Source organism: Rhinolophus hipposideros (assembly GCF_964194185.1).
Source record: "Rhinolophus hipposideros genome assembly, chromosome: 3".
In the NCBI taxonomy this organism is placed as follows: domain Eukaryota; kingdom Metazoa; phylum Chordata; class Mammalia; order Chiroptera; family Rhinolophidae; genus Rhinolophus; species Rhinolophus hipposideros.
Genome location: NC_138049.1, coordinates 95,253,034 through 95,276,565, shown reverse-complemented (window position 1 = coordinate 95,276,565; position 23,532 = coordinate 95,253,034). Strand labels below are relative to the sequence as shown.

The 23,532-nt window shown below is 39.7% G+C and overlaps 1 protein-coding gene across 4 annotated transcripts in view; it reads left to right on the top strand.

Moving 5' to 3' along the window:
• Nucleotides 1-211: 211 nt before the first annotated feature.
• The window catches only part of CDC5L (cell division cycle 5 like), a 44,439-nt gene continuing 21,118 nt past the window's right edge, over nt 212-23,532 (top strand). Inside the window, exons 1-11 of one of the 4 annotated variants that reach the window (XM_081045120.1) lie at nt 212-385; nt 990-1,052; nt 2,817-2,920; nt 3,972-4,133; nt 4,713-4,840; nt 6,222-6,321; nt 11,807-12,025; nt 13,412-13,556; nt 15,314-15,502; nt 19,244-19,392; nt 21,960-22,122. In XM_081045120.1, coding sequence (XP_080901246.1) covers nt 2,841-2,920; nt 3,972-4,133; nt 4,713-4,840; nt 6,222-6,321; nt 11,807-12,025; nt 13,412-13,556; nt 15,314-15,502; nt 19,244-19,392; nt 21,960-22,122 — 1,335 coding nt within the window. In that variant the 5' untranslated portion in view covers nt 212-385; nt 990-1,052; nt 2,817-2,840. Of the gene's footprint in view, nt 386-989; nt 1,060-2,144; nt 2,255-2,816; nt 2,921-3,971; nt 4,134-4,712; nt 4,841-6,221; nt 6,322-11,806; nt 12,026-13,411; nt 13,557-15,313; nt 15,503-19,243; nt 19,393-21,959; nt 22,123-23,532 lie in introns of those variants that run through there. The other 3 variants (XM_081045119.1, XM_081045118.1, XM_081045121.1) reach the window with 3 other exon arrangements.

Sequence of the window (23,532 nt, the reverse complement as noted above, 5' to 3'; positions counted from 1 at the left end):
AAGCCCACCCCTACGTTCCTTCTCGCGAAGATGGTGCTTTGCCTCCAGCCTTCCTTGGCCGTGCGCGCCGCCTAGTGCGCTTTGCCCAGACGGTTTTCCGTGGGTCTTCCTGCATTAGAATTTTAACAACAAGGCATTTATTTTCCGCGCAGCCTCCCGAGTTCTCGCGATACTTGCAACTCTGCTCCCCCCCACCCGCCCGCCTTGCGCCTGCGCAGATCCTTACAAAGGAGAAGGTCGCGCCTGGAGGAAGTGGTGCCTCTGCGTCCCGTGGCCGCAGCGCCGTTACTACTTCTCGGAAGCTCCTCTCGGCCGCTTGCCGGGACACCCCGCCGCCAAGATGCCTCGAATTATGATTAAGGGGGGCGTGTGGAGGAATACCGAGGTAAGTCTCCGTTTCCCGCCGCCCGCTGCCCTTCGCCCCCTCCGGCAGCTGGTGCGCACGCGCGCCGAGGTGGGTGCGGAGGGGACGATGCCCCGCGGGGTCTGCGTGGGGTGGCGCGGGGTGCGCCCTCCCGGCCTCGCGTGCCCGACCCTGCGTGCTCTGAGCGCTTGGAGGACGGGGACCGTGATCGCCCCCCCCGGACGACCTGCCAGGCGCTCGTTAGGCCCCCCCCCCCAGCGAACACCTCCTGAGCTGGGGACGCGCCCCTCTCGCTGGAGGAGCTCGGGAGTCGGGAGGGGAGGAAGGGGCGTGAGCGGGAGTCGGCGTCCTGGCCCCCTCCGCGCCTCCCTGGGATGCTCAAAAATAAAGACGTGCCGTGGCCACAACTTCGTTTCTCCATCGACCTCCTTGCGCCGGGAACCAAGCTCGAGTGCCGGGTTCGAAGAGCCCGTTTGTGCCCGCCTGCCGCTGGTTATCTGTCACCCAGGCGTGACGGGTCGGCCCTCCCCAGCGGCCCCAAGGCCCGTCCCTTCCTGTCACTCTTCCTCACCCTGGGTGGAAGCCCGATGGGATCAACTGACTCCAGTAGTTTCTTTGCTTCCAGAAATGCAGTGGATAGTGCTGCCAGGGGTGAGCCACAGAGCAGCCGCGAGGGAGTCACACAGAGGCAAGATGTGAGCGCCGTGTGTGTTGCCCAGTGCACTGCATTTGTCAGTTTCTGGAGCACATCGTATCTTTTCATGATCCGCGTCTTTTTATATCGTGTGCTGCCTTTAAATATCCTCCTACTGCGTGGCATCTTTCACCGTCCTTCAAAACCTCTTCTTGGAATTCTTGCCCATTCAGCCTGTAAACATGAGTGGCACCCCAGTGGTCCCAGGGCTCTTCTCTCATCCATTTGTTATAGCTTGCTTTGTCCTTTTGCAGGCCTCCCATCCTTCATATGTAATGCTCCGTACGGTTTTTTAACTTGTCTCAACCGCAGTTTTCTCATTTTTCCATGGGGATCACAATAATACCTATTATCTCTTGAGGTCGATTAAATGAGTCCATATCTTTGGATCATTTAGAACAGAGTCTGGCACATAGTAGTCTTTCCGTAAGTGCCACTTGCTATTTCTTTCCCCCAGCAGACAGCACCGGAAGAGAACCAGCGCTTAGTATCCCTAGAACCTAGGACAGGAACCAACGTGAAGTAGGTTGCTTGGCAAATGTTAGCAGAATGAATCTAGTAGGCTAGGTAACTTAGGTGAAGATGTGTGTAAGTAGAGCAGTACTTCAACAAAGTTACAAGGAAAGTCGGTGATAACCTTGCATCATTGTACAGAGGGAACCAAGCCATTAAAACTGGAGAAGAGGTGACTTCTGGGGGAGAAACAGATGTACAAAATCAAGTAACAGCAGGATTCCCCTCCAGTGGCTAAAGCCCTGCAGTCTTTTTTAATCTCTGATGATGGGAAGGTGGAGTGGGGTGGAATAGCTCGCGTATGAGGCATATAGCTCAAGTTCAATGTGGGAAAAAGCTTAAAAGCAAAATGCCCCAAGTGCTCTGTCAGTCTATGGCTCTGTTATCCCTGTTTTTGGCTTAGCTTGCTGGGCTCCTCTGGGATTGGTTAATTCCATATTGGAATGGGTGCCATGGTGAAATAGTGTCTGAATACTTGGGGAGGCTGGAGGCGGGGGAGAAATTCTTAATTATTAGCTTTGACCTGGGATGTGGATTCTTGGATCAGACTGGGGGTTATGGGACTGGAGAGAAAATGCCATTTGTAAACTGGAGGCAGGAAACCTAGATTGGAAAATGGAATCACTAGAGTCTTAACTTGCTACTTGAGGGTTGGATATGTCCAATTGAAAACCTGGTATAAGGTAGGTGTTTAGGAAGTGTTTTTTGAATGAATGAATAAGTGAATGAGCTACATAATTTTTGAGGAGAATGACAGTCATACTTTGGAGAATACTTCTTGTTACCCTATATCAAGTAGGGTTTCGTAGATTGGCCTTTACCCATCTCAGTTTATTGGGGGTGGAGGGAGAGGCTGTAAAGAAGGGTACAGTGTCCTGAGAGATGTCTTTTTTTTTTTTTGCAATAAACTCTATGTATTTTTTATTAGTTTCAGGTGTACAAAACAATGTAATAGACATTTACACCCCTCACAAAGTGATAACCACCCCTCAATCTACTACCCCTCTGACATCATATATAGCGAGAGATGTCTTCTTAGTTTCTTGCATTTTGCTGATTCTTACTTGCTGTTTAGTATGATAGTAAATGAGATTTTTGTATTCTTTTTTTTTTTTTTAAACCTAGGAGGTATGTATGTCTTTCTCTTTCTTGCTTGCTACCCTGTCAGAGTTAATTTAAATTCTGTCTTTTCTCACTTGGAATTTTGTGATTGAATATATTGTTTTTCTCTGACAATTTTTTAAGGATGAAATTCTGAAAGCAGCGGTAATGAAATATGGGAAAAACCAATGGTCTAGGATTGCCTCACTGCTGCACAGAAAATCAGCAAAGCAGTGCAAAGCCAGATGGTATGTACCAGTTAATGAATGCAAAACAGAAAAACGACCTTAATTATAACGAGGAAAATGTCAGTTCTTTGAAGCTTACCAAAGAAAACAGGCATAGTGATATAATAGAAAGGATGGAGTGGGAATTTAGATTTAAGACTTAGCTGTCATTTGCTTCCTATGTGATCTTAGGCAAGCTATTTTTCTGCCCTCTCTCCTGTGCCTGTTTTCTCCCAATTGGGTGATAATACATCGTGGCCTTAACTGCTGGAGATATGAGGCTCAAGTGAGTTAATGTGCTTAAGAGTATTTTGTGAAGCATAAAATAAGTCTAGTTTTATTTAGAGATGGATTCCAGCTTATAAATCGTGTTCCCGAAGTTTTAAAAGTTGATTAGAACTTACTTTCTCAAAAAAATAACTGATAAATAATGGTTAATTTTCTAGGCTAGTTCACAGTAGTTGAGTTTTCTCATAATACAGTTGAAATATTGTATATTTGCTCCCCCAAAATATAACGTAACCCAACACTACACCTGGGGTGTCCCCTTTTAAGTCACAGGGTAGTGGACACATTAAGCTTTTATATGTGTTTGTGGCGTGAGTGATCTGGCCCCAGCCCTGACCCATGTCGTACGAGGACCGTATTTTGAATTGTACAAAAATGACCTAATTTCTTAGGCGCCTGGGTAGGGGACAGGATCAGAATGTGGAGGTTGGACCCCAAAGAAGAAGATGGTCCTGATTTCTGTTTCTCGTAGTGGAGCTAAGCCCCTGTCCTAATGTTTGGTAAGGCTTATATTTTCTTTGCCAGCCTCTCATCCTGCTAAGTAGAATGGGTGGAAAAGGTGGATGGGGTGGGGTATTAGGAAAGACAGATCATGACAGTAGTTTTGCTTAAATTTAAAAACACACCAAACAAAAGCAGTGAATATTCTGTTGTGAAAAAAGAACAGCTTTCATAATTAGTTACCTTGTATTTTTCAGACACCAGAAGTCTGTGTATCTAATGCATAAATAAGATATTCATGGGAGGTGACTGATTCATGTATAAAATTATATCTTTGTAATAGGTATGAGTGGCTGGATCCAAGCATTAAGAAAACAGAATGGTCTAGAGAAGAGGAGGAAAAACTCTTGCACTTGGCCAAGTTGATGCCAACTCAGTGGAGGACCATCGCTCCCATCATTGGAAGAACAGCTGCCCAGTGCTTGGAACATTATGAATTTCTTCTGTAAGTAAATCTCCAAAAACGTGTACATGTCTTCTGAATGAAGCTGAATAAACTAGCATTTTCTGCCTTTAAACATTCAGTTAAAGATCTGAGTAAAGCTAAAGGAGCTAATGCTGTTAGATTACATCCTCCAAATCTCATGTGGTTGATCAAAATTATGTCTTCTGTTAATGTATTTTGTAAAAGAATAATTAAAAAATATACAAATCATACATGTTCATCATGGAAAACCTTGGAAAAAATAGTAAACCAAATAAAAATCACCCATAACCACACTGCTGAGAGTTGACCATTGGAACATTTTGGTTCTTCACTAATAGTTTTTTTATATTTTTATGGCTTACTGCATTAGTGGTTAAGGGGCTACTTGAATCCTATTTTATAGTGAATGGAAACACTCATTGAAATTAGAAGGAATTTTAATAGCATCTCTTTCAGGTGAAGCAGTAGTACAAGTGCTCTGTTTTGTTAATGCCCATCCATTGGGTTTTTAAAAGAAAATGCCAGTGCTAGGAAAGCTGGGATTTCTAAGACTAAACTGTGTGATAGTATGACTAACTCTTCTGAACTCTTTTCTAGGGATAAAGCTGCCCAAAGAGACAATGAAGAGGAAACAACAGATGATCCACGAAAACTGAAACCTGGAGAAATAGATCCAAATCCAGAAACAAAACCAGCACGGCCTGATCCAATTGATATGGATGAAGGTAAGTGTAGGCTCGTGAGGAATTTATTTCTTTGGTAGCCATCTGCTCCTTAGGCTTCTTTTCAACTTATTTCCTTTCTAAACTCTGACTTTTTAGAATCCCAATTAAATCTGCATTTGTTATTCTAAATCTTGTTCTAAATGTGTCCAGACCTCTATTATAGAGCAATTGCTTTTTTTTTGACAGTGTTTCTTGATCTTCTGATTATTCAATTGATTTAATAAGTTGAGCAGTGTAATACTAATGGGCAGATTTCCTGAAAGCTAGAACTAAGTAAGCCTTTGGAGATCTGTATGCTCCTTCCCATTCTGCGCAGAGAACCAAGAAGTCAGGATATTGGGCTCCAGTCCTATTAGCTATTTCTTTGACTTGAGGCAGGTAATTTAATCTGTGAAAAAGCAACACTGCAAAACTGTGATGGAGATATAGGATAATTCCTTGAGACACTGAATCAAGAGTCAGAGGAACTGCATGTTAGACCCATGCCTGTCTCTTATTAGCTGTTGACCATAGGTGAGTCATATAACCTCTCTGAGCTTTGATTCTATTTCCTGCAAGATGGAGAATGATACCTATCTTACCTCACAAGATTGTTGTGAAACATTTAAGGAATATTTGGTGAGTTTTTAAAATTAAAAAGTTTGAGGGTAGTGGTTCCCAAAGGCAGACAATGGCTGGTCAGGCTGCTTCCTTCTCACATGGGGGACTTTTAAAGATACAGGTACGAGGACCTCCTCTGGAGATAACTGAGTCAGTAATTTTGGGAGTGGAGGGGCGATTCTGGAATCAGAGATTTTTAAAAGTTCTCTTGTGATTCCATTGGGCAGCCTTGTATAGGAATAGGTCTAAGGCATCAGTAATGACATTTATTATTCTACTTTGGGGAGCCATGGAAAATGTATTGGAGGAGAGAAATAGTTCTGAGGGAAGAAAGGTGTATCTAATGAAGGTGATCAATTCCCTTATAATTCATTAGTAGTTTTGCTATATTTCACAGTTTGTGCTATGCCAGTTAATAGATGATAAGGAAGGAGGTGATAATAATAGCCACTGTTTAATGAATATTTGCTAGGTGTTTTACCTATTTCATTTTACTTAGCTTTTCTTAACATCCCTGTGAAGTAGGAATTGTTATTCTCATTTTATAGATGATGAGACATTCTCAGGGAGGGTAAGTTATCCAGGGTCATATAGCTAGCAAGTGGTGGGCCTGGTTTTTAACTTAGGTTTCTCTGATTTAAAAACACAAGCTATTTTTATTATGCTATCCGATATAATAATTATATGTGGTTTTTCTAATCTTAAGCAATAGGGTATGTTTCTCACATAATCTAGCTTCTGTTGGAAAAGAACTTAGTTTTTCTTCTCTTTATTTTTGCAGATGAACTTGAGATGCTTTCTGAAGCTAGAGCACGCCTGGCTAATACTCAGGGAAAGAAGGCAAAGAGGAAAGCAAGAGAGAAACAGTTGGAAGAAGCAAGGTATGGTTGTTTTCATCCATAGTTGAACAATTGGTCTATGCAGCCTTAGGCCTAATAAAACTGCGTGAATTATCTAACCCTGTTGGGTGAGTAATAATTAGAATTGTCCAATTCCAGTTTTGCTAATATTCCTTAGTTTCTTTATTAGTTGAAAAAGTCTTATTTTTTCCCCCCCAACCATTTCAGAATATAGAAAATACATATTAAAAGAATTTTTCTGTAAGATACAGCAGAAATAATGCCGAGATAGTGCAGTTGGCAGGTTGGTTTTTCTGTTAGCATAGGAGAGCTTTATTTGTTGTAGCCATCTTGGAGTCAGATGGCTAGAGGACTGTGTGACTTTTGCATGATTGCCAGTTAGCTACTCTGCTTGATTAGTGTTGGGCAAGCACTGGCTTAAAACAGGAAACTCGCCTGAGCATAGATGGACTGAACATTAACGAACCTCAAACCACATTTTAGGCTCTCACAGAAATTTGGATTTAAAAAGTGAGTGAATTAAGTATTGCCCTCTACTCAAGGTCCTCTCCACTTTCTTCTCCCTTTTTTTCCTTTTGGTTAACACCATGATTGACATCATTTCTAATGGCCCAGAAACCAAGAGGAAGTGGATAAAGGAAAACCCTGTACTGTATAAGAGGTTATTAACATTTGGAATTCAGGCGTCGTGATCTTAGTACACAGCTGTCTTTTGTGGTCTCCAAGTCAGAAAGTGCTTCCTGACCTGATGACTAGCACTATGTTGATGGTTTCCCCAATAATGGCTTTAAAGTGCCAGATTTTGGGATGGAGCATTCTTTCATGCCTGAGGATGCTTGTTTTGGCATCACCGGCCAATCACTAACCCAGCATAGTAACTTACGATGGAAGTACGACTGGCCTGGGACAGTAAACAGAAACCAATAGGAGGTACTAAATTTGCCAAGTCTCAGCCACCTTTCTATTCTGTACACTAGTTAGGGTTAAATAATGTGAGTAAGGTTGAAAAAATATTCCCTCATCCATTTTGTTCACGATTGGTTGAAAACCAAATTTTTTTGAGCCTTTAACCATATGGATCGGGCCAGGGACGTGGCAAGTGCACGTGTGAAAAATCTCCAAGTATGGCTGACATTGCTTGCTTTAAGTGAATTTTACCAGGTTTAAATTTACCCTACACTTTCTTGTAGGTTTTCTTAATCTACACATCTTATAACTTAATGTTGTATGTATATCTTATAACAGACTAGATAGGTCTGTATGCAAAGTGCAGTGCAGGGCTCTTTACGTGCTGAATTACAGATCTGTTTTATAACTTAAAGCTTCTTATTGATTATAAAAATAATACACTTTTCCTTTAGTGTTGCTCTGTTCTCTTTTTGGGGCATGGTTGGTATCATGCTGCATAGCTTGGTTGTATTCACTTAGCCTGTTTCCCGGAAAATAAGACCTAGCCAGACAATGAGCTCTAATGTGTCTTTTGGAGCAAAAATTAATATAAGACCTGGTATTATATTTATTATGTTATATATATTATATATATTATACCAGACTGGGTATTATATTACATAAGACCCAGTCTTATACTAAAATAAGATCGGGTCTTATATTAATTTTTGCTTCAAAAGATGCATTAGAGGGCCTGCCCGGTGGCTCAGGTGGTTGGAGCTCCGTGCTCCTAACTCCGAAGGCTGCCGGTTCGATTCCCGCGTGGGCCAGTGGGCTCTTGGCCAGGGGTTGCCGGTTCAACTCCTCGAGTCCCGCAAGGGATGGTGGGCTGTGCTCCCTGCAACTAGAAAATGGCAACTGGACCTGGAGCTGAGCTGTGCCCTCCACAACTAGGACTGAAAGGACAACTTGAAGCTGAATGGCACCCTCCACAACTAAGATTGAAAGGACAACAACTTGACTTGGAAAAAAGGCCTGGAAGTACACACTGTTCCCCAATAAAGTCCTGTTCCCCTTCCCCAATAAAATCCTTTAAAAAAAAAAAAAGATGCATTAGAGCTAATTGTCCGGCTAGGTCTTATTTTTGGGGAAGCATGGTAGTATTATATTGCAAAGGTTTTCTAATGTCATTTGAAGTCTTTATTTCCTTTATTTGAAGAATGAAGTTACTTTAACTTTTGAAGTGTGTCCTTTCAAATCTTTCTCAATGTAGATGTGCATTTATGTGTATGTACACACAAACTAACGTTTATGTAAGAATGGATCATACTATATATGTTATTTTGATGAAAAGTCAGCCGTTAATCTTATTGGGATTCCCTTGTAAGTTAACGAATCATTTTTCTTTTGCTGCTTTAAAGATTTTCTCCTTGTCTTTGGCTTCCAGCATTTTTAATATGATGTTTCTGTTTGTAGATTTCTTTATGTTCATCTTACTTGGAGTTTTGAGCTTTCTGCATGTGTAGGTTAATGAATTTCAATAAACTTGGGGAATTTTCAGCCATTATTTGTCAGAATAGTTTGTCTCCCGTTTTTCTTTCCTCTCCTTTTGTGCATATGTTGGTGCACTTAATGGTGTCCCACATTTCTGTGAGGCTCATTCATACGTAGTTCTTCATTCTTTTTATCTCTGGTCTTCAGACTGCATAATTTTTATCCATCTGTCTTCACGTTCGCTAATTCTTCTGTCAGTTTGAATCTACTGTGGAGCCTCTCTGGTGAAGTTTTCATTTTAGCTTGATCCTTTTCAACTCCACAATTTCCATTTGGTTCTTTTTAATCATTTCTATCTTTACTGATATTCTCTGTGTGATGCAACATTGTCATCATACCTTCCTTTACTTCTTTAATCATGGTTCCTTTTGTTCTTTGAACATACTTATGAGGGCTCCTTTGAAGTCTGAAATAGAACATCTGGTAGCTCTCACAGGCAGTTTCTGTTACCTGCTTTTTTTTCTGGTGCACAGATCATGCTTTCCTGTTTTTTTTTTTTGTTTTTTTTTTTTGCATGTCTTATAATTTTTTGTTGAGAACTGTAGAGTTGAGATGGTAAAGCAATTCTGGGTCCTTGTGTTCCCTTCACCCCCTCCTTGTTACTGTTACTTATTTGTTTGTGTAGCGCCTGGCTGGATTATTTAGTGAGTCTGTTCTTGCTTCCCTCCCCCCAGAAATGTGAAGCCTCCAATCTTGCTTTTCCTGCGGTGCAATCCTGGTTGGTATGCCCACAGTCACCCTGGGATGACAGTGGTTTTGACAGGACTTGGACATCTTTTTTCCTGGCTTCACCCAGCTGTTAAACTCTATTAATTGTTAGCTTATTTGCTTCATTGTTTTCAGTGTCTTGGGGCATAAATTGCTCCATGCTGGATCCAAATTTGGGCTCCTCCAAAGGGATACTTTTTGAAGTCGGTGCTTGATATTTATTCTGACTGCAGGGAGGCTCCTCCCACCTATGTCTTCCGATATTTCTGTGGCAAACTAGTGGGCCTGCAGTTCAGCCTATTTCTCCAATGAATCTCTCGGTTTTTCTTCCAATTGCCTTTTACCACAACTTCCATAGTTCCTGAGAGTACCGTTAGGCTTGAACTTCTCCATGCTCTGTTGCACATGAAGTTACTGTCTTTGGGGAGATACCTGGAGTTCTCTGTTTTACTGTTGCACTCTGATGCGTTTGTCTCTGAATGACACCCTCACTTCAGGAGCTGAGTGCTTGGTGAAGGGGTGGGTAGCAGCCCTAGTTCTCCTTGGCCAGCTGTTTCCATCATGGAACCCTCATCCCACAATCTAGGGCGAGGGCTCTTAGGACTCCAGTATTTTCAGTAGCACTGTGCTCAAGATAGACCCTCTGTCTGGGCAGAAGAAGAAAGCCACTATTTTTCTGCTCTGGATTGAATCAGCCTCTTCAATGGTTATCTGGAGGCAGGATTAAAAATGTTGCTATTGTGCCCCTCCTGCAATGAAAGCCCTCTTACTGGGCATGGCCAGTGTTCCTGGCTGCACCAGTGTGGAGTGGAGTTGCCATCTCCCTAAGCTGGGAGGGAGGAAGAGGGGCAAAGAGTGGATCTAGATTCAAGTATCACAGACTCACTTTTCTTACCAAGTTTCAGAGTTTCTTGGATAAATGCCTCTTCGTTTGCTCTATCACATTAGGATCCCTTTCAGAAACTTAAAATCTTTTTTTTTTTTTTTTTTTTTTACTAATTTTTGTCAGTTTTCCTGGGGAATGGGTCTGCAGAGCCTCCTGAAACTGGAAGTTGCTCCCGTGTACTGTTTTGTAAATTTATTTCCCCCCCTTTAATATTGTGAATAACTGTTCTCATCAAGTCATTAAAATGATAGCATCATGGGAAAGTAGAAAGGAAAAAGTAGAAAGTAAATGAAATTCCAACTTCCAGTGATTATCACTGTTAATATTTGGCACACATCCGTCACATCCCCCATGCATAGCATAATTGATAGATATACATGTCATATTTATATGTTGCTCCATAACATGTAAATTTCATAATAATATTTATATATGTGTGTCTTGGGCATCTTTCCACGTCAGAATAGGTTTATAGGCTTTTTTAAGGTTATATAGATGGCTGTTATGCTATGCTAAAGATTATAACAATCTTATAGCTGTGTTATAAATTTGTTTAACTCATTTTTTATTTTTGGATGTTTAGATTATGTCTGGCTTTCCACTATTCTGAACAGCGCTAGGGGAACAGTCCTTGTTCATGTTCTTATTTATTTCCTTAGGCTAATGGCAGAGGAGTGAATTTGCTGGGTTAAACAATTTTTTTAAACTTTAGCGTTTTAATGTATATTTCTGAATTCTCTTTGGGAAAAGGTGTACCAGTTTGCTTTCTTAGTATTACCAGTGTGGGAGAATGGAGAATGTCCCCTTTTTGCACCCTTGCCATTAAAACAAAACGAAAAACTGAATGCTAATAGATATGCAGAAATGGTACTTATTTACTTAATTTGTGATTTTTGAGTTATTAGGTAAATCTTTTGTCATTTTAGCAATTTTCCTTTTTTTATTTTAAAGTGAACCGTTTATTTCCTTTTGCTCCTTTTTTGTTTTGGGTTGCATTTTTTTAAAAACTTGCATAGATTATATCGAACCATTCCTAATATTAGTTGCAAATATTTTTTTCATATTATTTGCCTTTTAATTTTGTTTTATGATTTTTTTTACAAAGAGTGCTGCAGAAATGTGAAATTTAAATTTCAAAGCCATTGATCTTTTTTTTGTTCTTTATTTAATTTATAGTTATTGAGTACATTCCCATCCAGAGATGAGATAACATATTTATTTATATAGTTTCTTCTGGTTTTTCTTTTTGCTTTTTTGTGTGTGTGCGTGTGCGTGTGTGTGCAATATTATTATGCATGTGTGCACACATGCATGTGTCTTTAAATTGAAACTGAACTATATTTTGGTGAATGGTGTGAGGTGAGGATTTATTTCTTTCCCAAATAACCAACAAGTTTTCTTAACTCTTTTGGATAACCATCCCATCCCCATGGCATATGATTTTCAAGGTGTTGTGTTCTTTTTCTTCAGGCGTCTTGCTGCCCTCCAGAAGAGAAGAGAACTTCGAGCAGCTGGCATAGAAATTCAGAAGAAAAGAAAAAAGAAGAGAGGAGTTGATTATAATGCTGAAATCCCATTTGAAAAAAAGCCTGCTCTTGGTTTTTATGATACTTCTGAGGAAAACTATCAGGCTCTTGATGCAGATTTCAGGAAGTTAAGACAACAGGATCTTGATGGGGAGCTAAGATCGTAAGTGGCCTTTCTGGTTTTGAAAACAGAAAGGTATTAGTCGGAATTTTATGGAGGGCCAAGTATTATCCTTGCCAGAGACAGATTTTTATTGTTTAGCACAGTGTGGCTTACATACACTTTTATTTATTAATGGGTTCACCTCTCTGAGAAAATCAGTGACCCTGGCTGTGCTGTTTTTAGCAGACATGCTGTTTGTGTCTCTTGAAATGTCTGCACTTTGGGTCTTAGTGAACTGTCTTCTCAGAGTCACAATCTTAGGATTTATGTACATTTGTGACCAGGTTGTTTTACTAATAGTCTGAAAGAATGTCAAAATGTTGTTTGGTTCTTTTTGTTTTTTCTAGTGAAAGTTTTATCTCCTTTTTCTTAAAATGAAAATTTAAAAAACTCACCAATACATTCTAAAATTTTTCACTTAATGAGGATTAGTAGGTATATTTATAAAATGTTTGTCTTAGGGTACGTAAGATTTTGTCTATTTCTAGGGATTTTTAGAGTTTCTTTAATTATTACATCTGAATATTGTAAGGAGAAAAGTTATATTGTCAAAAGTTCTTTCTTTTTTAATTCCTTGACTGACTGCATTTCTATTGACATGAATTGTTCCTAAACAACAGATATCAGCTACTGTGAAACAAGATTTTCTTGGATGTACTCCATTGTATTTTCTCAAAATAGGACCTTGCTTTAGGTAGCTTCTGCAAATAAAGAGACTGAAGATGAAAAGTAATCATTTGGAAGGAGTAGACTAGATGGGGGAAGAGGATGACACACAGAAGGGAAGGAGGCCTTCTGGGAGCTTTAAAAGATGGCCTTGAGCCTGGCTTAGACAAGTTTTTGGTGTAATTTGTCAGGACTTAAAATATCCTTTTTAAAAATTTTATGAATTTCAAAATCATAACAAGCAATTGAATAACAGTTTTAAATTTTTAAATTAAAAAATTCACAATGTTTTCATTTCCTTCATATAATTGTTTTCTTTTTTAGAATACTTCATCATTTTCTTATGTACATACACATACTTATATATGAATATATGTGATATCGGAATAGTTCTGTGTTTTTCTTTTAATGTTATATGTAACGTTTAGCTTATCATAGTTTTTATAGTTATATAGTTTTAACATTCAATACTTAAATTACTTAGTGTATCCTATTTTATTCATAATTGTTAACTATTCTAAGTCTGCATTCCTCTTGAATATAGTGGGTAGGTAATGGTGTAAGGACCAACTTAATGTATATAGTTTATTTTGTCTGTTTATTAATTTTCTTAGAAATGGGCTTATTTTGTTCAACTGTATGAGAGTATTTATATGGCTTTTAATGTTATTGCCTATATGTATCTTTGAAAAGAAAAATCTCTATCTTGATCCATGACAGTGAAAAAGAAGGAAGAGATAGAAAAAAAGACAAGCAGCATTTGAAAAGGAAAAAAGAATCTGATTTGCCATCAGCTATTCTTCAAACTAGTGGTGTTTCTGAATTTACTAAAAAGAGAAGCAAACTAGTACTTCCTGCCCCTCAGGTAATATGATAAAAGCAGTTTTTTCATTGTGTGAACTCAATGTTAATCATTAATTCAGCACATATCTGAGGGCCTATGTACCAAGTTTTTGCTAGGTGCTGGGTCCCCTACAAAACTGACAGTATAGTAGGTGAGCCACATAAAAATAAGTCATTGTGATTATAGCCTATAAATAAGCACCAACTCCTGCGTAATGATACCAGGCCTCAAACTACTCGTGATGCTTTAGTAACTAATGGTCAGCTGTTATCAGTTTGTCAGCAGGTTAGGGCTCCCAGGCCTCATTTTTGTGGTTGACCAGGGTAAAGATGGTGTTTGGCTCTGTGGACTTTTCACTGCTTTCTTTTAGGAAATGTTTTGTTGTCATACTTTTTGAGCCAACAGCAGTGAAAGTCACCATGGGAGTTGAGGAGAAGAGAGATAGAAACATTCCCTCATTCAGCTTATCATGGACTCTATTCCTTTGACTTGATTATAGTTGGGTAGAAACATGGGAATTTTGGATAAGCTCGGGTTTGTTTTTTTTTTTAAAGTACAGATGAAAAAGGAATTATTGATTGATTGCCACAGGAGAGGAGCTGAGTAAGCTCTTGTTCTGCTTCGAATAGTATAGCTCTGTAGAACTGGACAGTTTAATGGAGCACAGTGATGGACTTAGGAAGCCAGAGAAGCTTCTCTCCCCAAATGAGTGCACTGGCTGTATCAACACGATTCTTCAGCACAAACAAAATAATTTTGTCAGATTCTGCCATTTCTAGTACTAGTGATATTTCTTTTTTTTTAAAAAAACTTTTTTTTAAGATTTTTTTTTTTTTATTGGGGAAGGGGAACAGGACTTTATTGGTTTTTTTTTTAAATTGGGGAACAGGGTGTACTTCCAGGACTTTTTTTCCAAGTCAAGTTGTTGTCCTTTCAATCTTGGTTGTGGAGGGTGCCGTTCAGCTTCAAGTTGTTGTCCTTTCGGTCTTAGTTGTGGAGGACGCAGCTCAGCTCCAGGTCCAGTTGCCGGGAGTTGAACCGGCAATCTTGTGGTTGAGAGGACACACTCCAACCAACTGAGCCATCTGGGAGCTCAGCGGCAGCTCAGCTCAAGGTGCCATGTTCAATTTTAGTTGTAGGGGGCGCTGCCCACCATCTCTTGCGGGTCTCGAGGAATTGAACTGGCAACCTTGTGGTTGAGAGCCCACTGGCCCATGTGGGAATCGAACCGGCAGCCTTCGGAGTTAGGAGCATGGAGCTCCAACCGCCTGAGCCACTGGGCCGGCCCCCGATATTTTTTAAATTGAGACTTTGCCTGTTATTTTCTTAGTACTCCTTAGGATATTAATTTTGGTAAAGTTACTAAGATAATACATTTTGATTTTTTAAGGGATCTTATGGCTACGTGGACTCTCTCTGTGTGGTTTTCGGTCACCCCACCATATGATAGTTTTGTACAAACAATACTATTTCATGTTTTTGGTTTATTAATATGTTGCTTGGTTTAAAAGAATTTCAGTATGGAAATACATACAAGATTTTGCAGCTTGATATCATGGAATCCTCCCCCCAACCCCCCACACACATATTATATAGGAAAGACTTAAAAACTTTATTACGGACATTTTCAAACCCACAAAAAATAAAGAAAGTAATACAGTGAACCCCATGTATTCATCACACAGTTTTAGCAATTCATCTTTCTGGAATATGAACCTTTTAAGCTGTGTTCTTCTCTGGTTAAAATATTGTTTACTATGAAAACTGTGTCTTTTTAGATTTCAGATGCAGAACTCCAGGAAGTTGTGAAAGTAGGCCAAGCAAGTGAAATTGCCCGTCAAACTGCTGAGGAATCTGGCATCACAAACTCGGCCTCCAGTACTCTTCTGTCTGAGTACAACGTCACCAACAACAGCATTGCTCTTCGAACCCCACGGACGCCAGCTTCCCAGGACAGAATTCTGCAGGTAAGCTGTCACACAGTAGAAGGAGCCTTTCACTTTGTTGTTCTCGGAAGCATTCGGAAGGTGAACACTGAGTGGTTTGGTTTTGTTTCTTTTAGGGTAAGCCATTTGAAACTGAGTCCTGAATGCACAGAACTTAGCGATTTCTAGAGCAGGGAAGCTAACTCAGCATGTTCAGTAATTAGGTGCTTTCCTTTCTTCATATATTAAGTCATAGTTTTTTTGAAGCCAGCCCTTCTACCTTCTAATGCAGTCTTTGGTGTCTGTCAGTAAAGCACAGCATTGTAAAATGTCCTGTTGCCCTAGCAATCCTAGAAAGAAATCAGATGTGTATAGTCAGTAATTTTTAAAACTTCTTGCCTTTCTGGACTTAGCTCAGCATAGGCTGCCATCAGTACTACTTCCTTCTCCTTAGCACGTGATCTATACAACCCTGTGTGTTCTTAGGGTATCTGCATGCCAGAGGATAACAAAACACTTACTGAGTCTTTTATTAGCCTTGACATCTCATTTCCTTTTTTCTGATAGTCAGAAATATAATTTTAAAGTTTTGATTCAGGAGTCAAGTCGTCCTGTAAGGCTTAGTAAGAAAACAGTTGAGTCCCTCATCACTTGCTCTTTAGAGGCATCAATTATCACTCTTGGTTCTTATCACCTTCTTGCGAAGACACTTGTAACATGTTGATTTTTTTTCCTTCCAGTTTTAGGCATTTTTCCATCCAGAATTGGAATATTTGGCTCTCTTGCATCTTCTGCCTCTATCATGCATGCATACTCTTTCCATTCCCTCATTTTCCATTACAGTTATGTCGTAATTTTGGTTAGCTCCATATTCATGGTTTATGTTATGACTATGGAAACCATATTCATTGCTGAGCCACAAAGTGCTTTATAATTACGCACTGTATTTTGTTTTTCTTTGAGTTAATACTTGTTTTATTCAGTTGCTAAATTTTCTGATTACTTAGCACTAATTCAACTCTAAACTTTACATTAACTGTGTAAATCTATAATCTGGGCAAATTTTAGTTATTATCTTTTCGGAGAAGTCTTTTCCAGAACTTCTGAATGTTCTAGTCTGGACTGATTACTCTTAAGCTTTGTTTATAGCTCCTTCTCTTGATTACCCTTCACTGTCACCATAGAAAGTCCTTTGGGTCCCCTCTTTCCTGGTTCCCGTGTCTTTGGCTTTCTTGGTTTAGTCCCTTGTTAATGAAGCATTTCCTTTAGTAGCTTTCTTGAGGAAGCGTCCATGGGAGATGGAATTTTTAAGACCTGGCATATCTGCAAATTACTATTCTACTTTCTTATTTGATAGGTAATATAACTGGGTATAGAATTCCAGATTGAAATGGTTTTTGTTGTTTTGAGGGCAGAGCTCCAGTGTCTTCCGGCTTCCATTGTTTTTGAGACCTCCGGTGTCATTCAGGTTGTTAATAAGAAACTGTTTTTTTCTTTCTCTGGAAGTGTATACGATCTTCTCTTTTTCACAGGCATGTTTCTTGGTGTGGATCTGTTTTCAGCACTGTGTTAAGTGCTTGGTGGATCTTTGCATTCTGGAGACTCATGGCCTTCAATTCTGGGGAATTATTTTGAAATTAAAAAAAAAAATTTTCTCCCTTTCACTGATCTGTTCTCTTATGGACCTTAAATTTTCTTTTTTATTCCTCTCAGGTTTTCTGTTTTAATTGACTTTTTATTACTAGGAAATTTTCTGAATGTTATCTTTATTCAGTGTTAAAATTTTTACTGTTATATTTTTAATTTCCAAGAGTTTTTTAAAAATGTGTTCAGTTTTTAATATTTCATTCTTAATTATGAATATCTTCTTTTATTTCTTTGAGGCTATTAATGATAATTTTGGTTTTTTTTTTAGGTTTTTTTTCCCCCCTGCATATTTTTTACGTTTCTTTTGTTTTATTCTCTTTCCTATGAGATATTTTCTTAAGTACCTTTTTTTTTTTTTTTTAATTTTATTGGGGAATAATGTGTTTCTCCAGGGCCTACCAAGTCATTGTCCTTCAATCTAGTTGTGGAGGGCGCAGCTCAGCCTCAAGTCCAGTCGCCGTTTTCAATCTTAGTTACAGGGGGTACAGCCCTCCATCCATGTAGGAATTGAACAGGCAACCTTGTTGAGAGCTCGCACTCTAACCAACTGAGCCATCTGGCCGCCCCCTTCTTAAATATCTTTTGATCTTTGGTTCTGTGCCTATATTTAGGAGGTAGAGGTGGGACAATTAAAGCTGAGCAGAAACTCCTTGGGTGTGGGTGAGGCTCCTTGACTCTGTGTTTCCTTGTAGGCAGAACTGGCTGAGGTGTTTCATTGGGGAATTATTGATGTCGATATTTCTAGATCTTTTCTCTTGGGTTAGTTAGATTCCCCAGAGAAGTAAGTAGCTTCCAATCTCCTTCCTGGAGGGCATAAAGCTGGCCAGCCTTTTGGGAGCCTAGATGGGGGAAAATGCTTTGTATTTGGAATAGCAAAAAGAACACCCATAGGACTTTGATAATGTGAAATTCAAAGATCTTTCCATGAATAAAGACATACTGAATAATGGAATAAGCCTTGCTCCAGTTATCTTTTTTGCCCCCAAATTTAATGGTTTAAACATTCTGTTATGGTTATGGTTTCTGTTGGTTCAGGAATTTAGACAGGGCATAGAAGGAATGGCTTATGTCTGCTCCATGATGTGTGGGGCTTCAGCTAAGACGACTCAGCATTTGGGGGTGACTTGATGGATAGGGCTTGGAATCATCATCTTTCCATGTTTGGTGTTTGCTGCTGGCTGTGGGTTGGATCCTCCTCTGGGAATATGGAATAAATTCGGCTTCTCCATGTGGCTTGGACTTGCTCACAGCATGGTGACATCAAGAGTGGAACTTCCCCCAGGGTCTCTCAGGGCTTCAGTGTGAGTGTGGTGGGAAGTTGCATTTTTTTCACCTTGGAGGTCAAGCAGTATCACTTAATGCTGCGTTCTGTTAGTGATAGGCAAGTCACAAGCACACTTAGATTCAAAAGGAGGGTCATAGACCCCGCCTCTTGATGGAAGGAGTATTAAGGTTGGAATATAACAAGAGCATGTGAGATGAGAAATATGCTTGTGACTATCTTTAAAAATAACAACAGTCTTCCACAGACCCTCAGTTGGGGATCAAGAGACTTGTAGGTGCAGTGGTGGCAATGAATACACTTATAGTGGAGGGACTCGAGAGTATAGTCAGTCCTTCCTAAAGATCAGACAAAACTTCAGAAACCAACCTACCTGTATGAGTTCTAGTGAGGTGGATGGGCCAGTGGGTAGTGTCTTAACTTCCTAGTGGGAGAATCTGAGATTCAGAGAGGCTAATGAACACTAGATAAAGAATTAGTGATAAAGCTAGATTAAAGTTTAGGTGTTCTGACATTTAGCCTAAGATCACATTGGGAAATTTGAATTCTAAGTTCTCTATGATTATGAAGAGTTTGGCACAGGTAATAGGAGAAGCTTTGGGTAACGGTAATTTTCATGTGAGGGCCACAAAAGCATTTCTTGACATAAAACTTTGTTCTTAAACGTCTGAGGTGCTATGTTATGTTGACAGAAGGAATGCAAGTATTGAATTCTGCCATGGCCCAGTAGTCATTTTGTCTCTTGGCTTTCACTGAGAAAATGTGTAAGAATTCTGCTTGTTGTTTGTATAGTAGGATCAGAAGAGAGGATTCTGTTCTTCTTTCTAAATTTTCTTTACTTTCTCGTTAATCAGGAAGCCCAGAACCTCATGGCCCTAACCAATGTGGACACCCCATTAAAAGGTGGACTAAACACACCTTTGCATGAGAGCGACTTCTCAGGTGTGACTCCACAGCGGCAGGTTGTACAGACTCCAAACACCGTTCTTTCTACCCCATTCAGGTATTGTAAACAAACAAATGTTTTCTGTTTTAGAAAAAGTTGAATCTGAGCACTTACTTGGATAACATGTTTGCTTTAATAAGGTTAACAGAGAACTGAAATAAATGATCAGCTTGCTTTTTTCATTTCTTCTCACTCATAGTAGTAAATAACAAAATAGTGTCCAGGAAATGTTTAAATACTATATGGAGCTTACTTCTTTTTGCAAAGTTTCTGATGCTATCACCTTATTTCTGAATACTTTTTATCTGATTTTGAAAAGCAAATTAATCCATTGTTAATGATCATTTGGTGAATTTAATAAAAATTGCAATTTTTTAAAATGTATGTATGAGGTCTGACAATTAAGTTTGCAAACTTACCCTAGAAAAGTTGCTACATCCCTCATTGCTGAATATCACTACGGTCAGCTTTGAAGTCCTCCCCTTGGGAAGCTGTGCACTGATGCCAGCTCCTAGTCCACCCTTCAAAGCCATTTTGGAACTCTTTTTCTGGAATGGCCATCAGAGCTGTCGTCGTATTACCCTTGATGTCCTGAATGTCATCAAAATGTCTTCCTTTCAGTATTTCCTTTATCTTTGGGTGAAGAAAGCAGTCACTGGGGGCCAGATCAGGTGAGTAGGGAGGGTATTCCAGGGCAGTGATTTGTTTACTGGCTAAAAACCTCTCTCACAGACAGTGCCGTGTGAGCTGGTGCATGGTCGTGATGCAAGAGCCATGAATTGTTGGCAAAAAGTTCAGGTCGTCTAACGTTTTCACGCAGCCTTTTCAGCACTTCTAAATAGTAAACTTGGTTAACTATTTGTCTAGTTGGTAAAAATTGATAATGACTAATCCTTCTGATATTAAAAATGGTTAGCAACATCGTTTCAACAAGTTCACGAACTTAATTGTCTGACCTCGTACGTCTTACTGCTTTTCCCTAATATTTCATTATGAAAATTCCTAACATTCAGAGAGGTTGAAAGAATGGTAAAGCAAACATCCATATGCCCACCACTTAGATTCTACAGTTGTTAATATTTTACTGTGTTTTATCGCATGTCCATCTATCAATGCATCCTTGCAGGTATCAGTCCATTTCACCCTTAAACCCTTCCTCGTGCATATCATTAAGTAAAGTTCAGAATTCAGTATTTGTTTGCAGTTCTTTTGTTTTAAGCTACTGTGTTTTTAAGAAGAATTTTTCCCCCCTCTTCCGCCTCCCTTCCCCCGACCCCCACTCCAGTTCAAGCCGTTGTTTCTCAGTCTAGTTGTGTAGGACACAGCTCCCTGGCCTGTGCTGGTATTAAGAGCTTTGCTTAAGCCCCCTGGCTGAGGCTTCGGTTGCCAGTCACCCACAGCAGCTCAGCAGCCCAGCAGCCCGTGGCAGCCCATGCGGACCTTCGGCTGCTCCCCGTCGGCTGCTCACCAGCAGCCCAGCTCCAGGGAGAGCCGTTGTTCACAATCTTAGCTGTAGAGGGCGCAGCTCACTGGCCCATGTGGGAATCAAACTGGTGACCTTAGCGTTAGGAGCTTGGCACTCCAACCACCTGAGCCACCGGGCTGGCGCAAGAAGAATTTTTAAGATATCAACGTTATAGAAGCTAGTCATATTAAACTGAAATTTGAGCTTTTAAAGGTTGGAAATATTTGGGGTTTACTTTTAATTTTAAATGTTAGGATATGTCCTCCTACTGGTTGTTTAGTATGGAAACATCTCAGACTATTATAACTGTTCATGACAGCAGGATCAAGAAACATTGGCAGCCAAATCCTTATATATTAACGCTTCTTGCAAGGCTTGTAAGAGAGCCCAGTCCCTCTTTCCCTGTCTTGTCTCGTCTCTCAACTTGATTGTAAGTTCCTTGGGGGCAGGGACCATGTCTTATACGAGAACACCTCACCTCACCTCTGGGGAACAGCTGTCTGGCAGCACCACCTATCTGGAACAGAGCTAAGATACAGGAAGTAAGCAACAACAACAACAAAAAGGCTTTGAGCAATTAAAGTTTAAGTTGCAAAGTCTATGGACTTTATTCCTAAGAGGTTTCTTAGCCCTCACTCAGAACTATTCATATTTAAATACGACTCTAAAAGCCTGGTGTTTAGCTTCCAAACAAAACGTAAAGAGAAGAATTACCTAAAGTAGGTCCACTGTGGGTGATGATGAGATAGTGAACAGCTACAGGCCGGGAGGGCACAAATGATCTGATGAAGACCCTGAGCTCAGAGAGCTTGTGAGTGCGGTGGCTCACCTCTGGACCCACTGTGTGTTCTCAGCCACCCTGATGTGTCAGGAGAAAGTGGAAATAATGTTTGGTGGACCTAGTTTGGCAGGCAAGAAAACGTCAAATGTAATGCCTGTTTGAAGTCATGAAATTAAAAATACTGTGCGTAAATACTAAGCTAGCTGAGCTACACCTTTATTTTAACCTAGAGATCTAACCTAAAACCAGGTAAGGAGACAGAATTTCTGGAATCTTTATGTATTGTTTTCCTTGTAAAATAATTCATGTGAAAATCATTTGAAAGCGCAACACAAATAAAAGTGGCATTTTTATTCATTAGAATTTCTGTTTTTCTAGGACTCCCTCTCATGGCTCTGAAGGGCTGACTCCCCGGAGTGGGACAACTCCCAAACCAGTTGTTAACTCCACCCCGGGTAGAACTCCTCTTCGAGACAAGTTAAACATTAATCCTGAGGATGGAATGGCAGACTACAGTGATCCCTCTTATGTGAAGCAGATGGTACATATCAGTTCCCTTTTAATACTCTTAAAAAGTGAAAAAAAAATATCTCATGGGTGCCAAATTAAAATTATCCCCTTTGTTAGTGCATACTACATATACCTTAAGAATCTAGACACCTACGAATGTCAGCAAAGTAGAGTGGTTTGGAGTACTTGAGATGGGAACCTTGTGGTTTCATGCTTGCTTTTTCTTATTCTTAATAGGTTTGTGAATACTGATCATGTCTATAGTAATGCTCCTTGTATCTCTTTTATGATTTCAACTTTTATAACTTACTAATATTTTCTTGAGTACATTTATTTAAACTTTTTTTCCCTGTAAAATAAATTTTGAATGCTTCATAAATTAGATTTTGACCCTTGAAGAAGGACAGTCTAGATCTCAAAGCCAAGTTAATTTGTAGTTAATTGCTGATCTTAGTGAAGTTTCGTGTGTATATTTTGCATGGTGATGTAGAAAGGTGATTATAAAAGTTACAGTTTTGCTCGGTCCATGTTACTGCTTTTATTAGATCACTATTGGGACTTATCTGATGCCATAGAAATCATTTGTGAGAGTTTTTTTTTTTAATGCGTTCCAGTGATATTGGCCTGTTTTCGGTTTACAAATTAATTCTAACTTCATGTATACATTTGGTTAGTTTAGAATTTTTTAGTGTCCAAATTGATATCAACTTACGCCAACTCTGAATGGCTACATAAGCATTACACAAATGAAGAATCTAATGGGTGCAGAGCACGGATCTGGACGCTTGAGGGGATTTAAAGTTGAGTAAAGATGTCCTTTGTCGTAAAGAAATTTATACGCTGGAGAGATTGGCAGTACGAAAACAAGTTCAAAAATAATTGTAGCATAAGAACTACAATCGAGTTAAACCAACATGTTTAGGGTGGCCAAAGAAAGAAGTAATAACATTTGTTGGGTGAGTACTAGAAAAGCCTTCCTTGAAGAGATATGCTCAGGTGGGTGGCAGCTGTCCCAGGTGGAGGTCACAGCATGAGTATGCACGGAGCAAGTTTTTAGCAACTCATCGCAGGTCATCTGCTCCTCATATCTAGCATACATGTAATGGAGCAGTAGAAATGAGACTGAAAAGGTGAGCCAAGGATGTACTGGGGAAAACTGGGCTCCAGGCAGTTTCCTTTGGGAACAACGGACTGTTTTTTTTTGGACTGCATATGATCTAGTATTTCTGTCATACACATGCACACGCACACATACTCAGGTGTCTTTTCAGATTAGGTTTTATTAGTTCCAGGATAAATTGACTTTTGAGCTTGTTCTTTTCATTTGCTATTAAATTTCAGTGTCAGAAATGTTTTCCGTAAATGGAAACCCTAAAGGACTTTCTTCTGCCCATGCAGAGGTAATTCCCAAACCTTCTATTGGAATATCCCAGAGTAATTC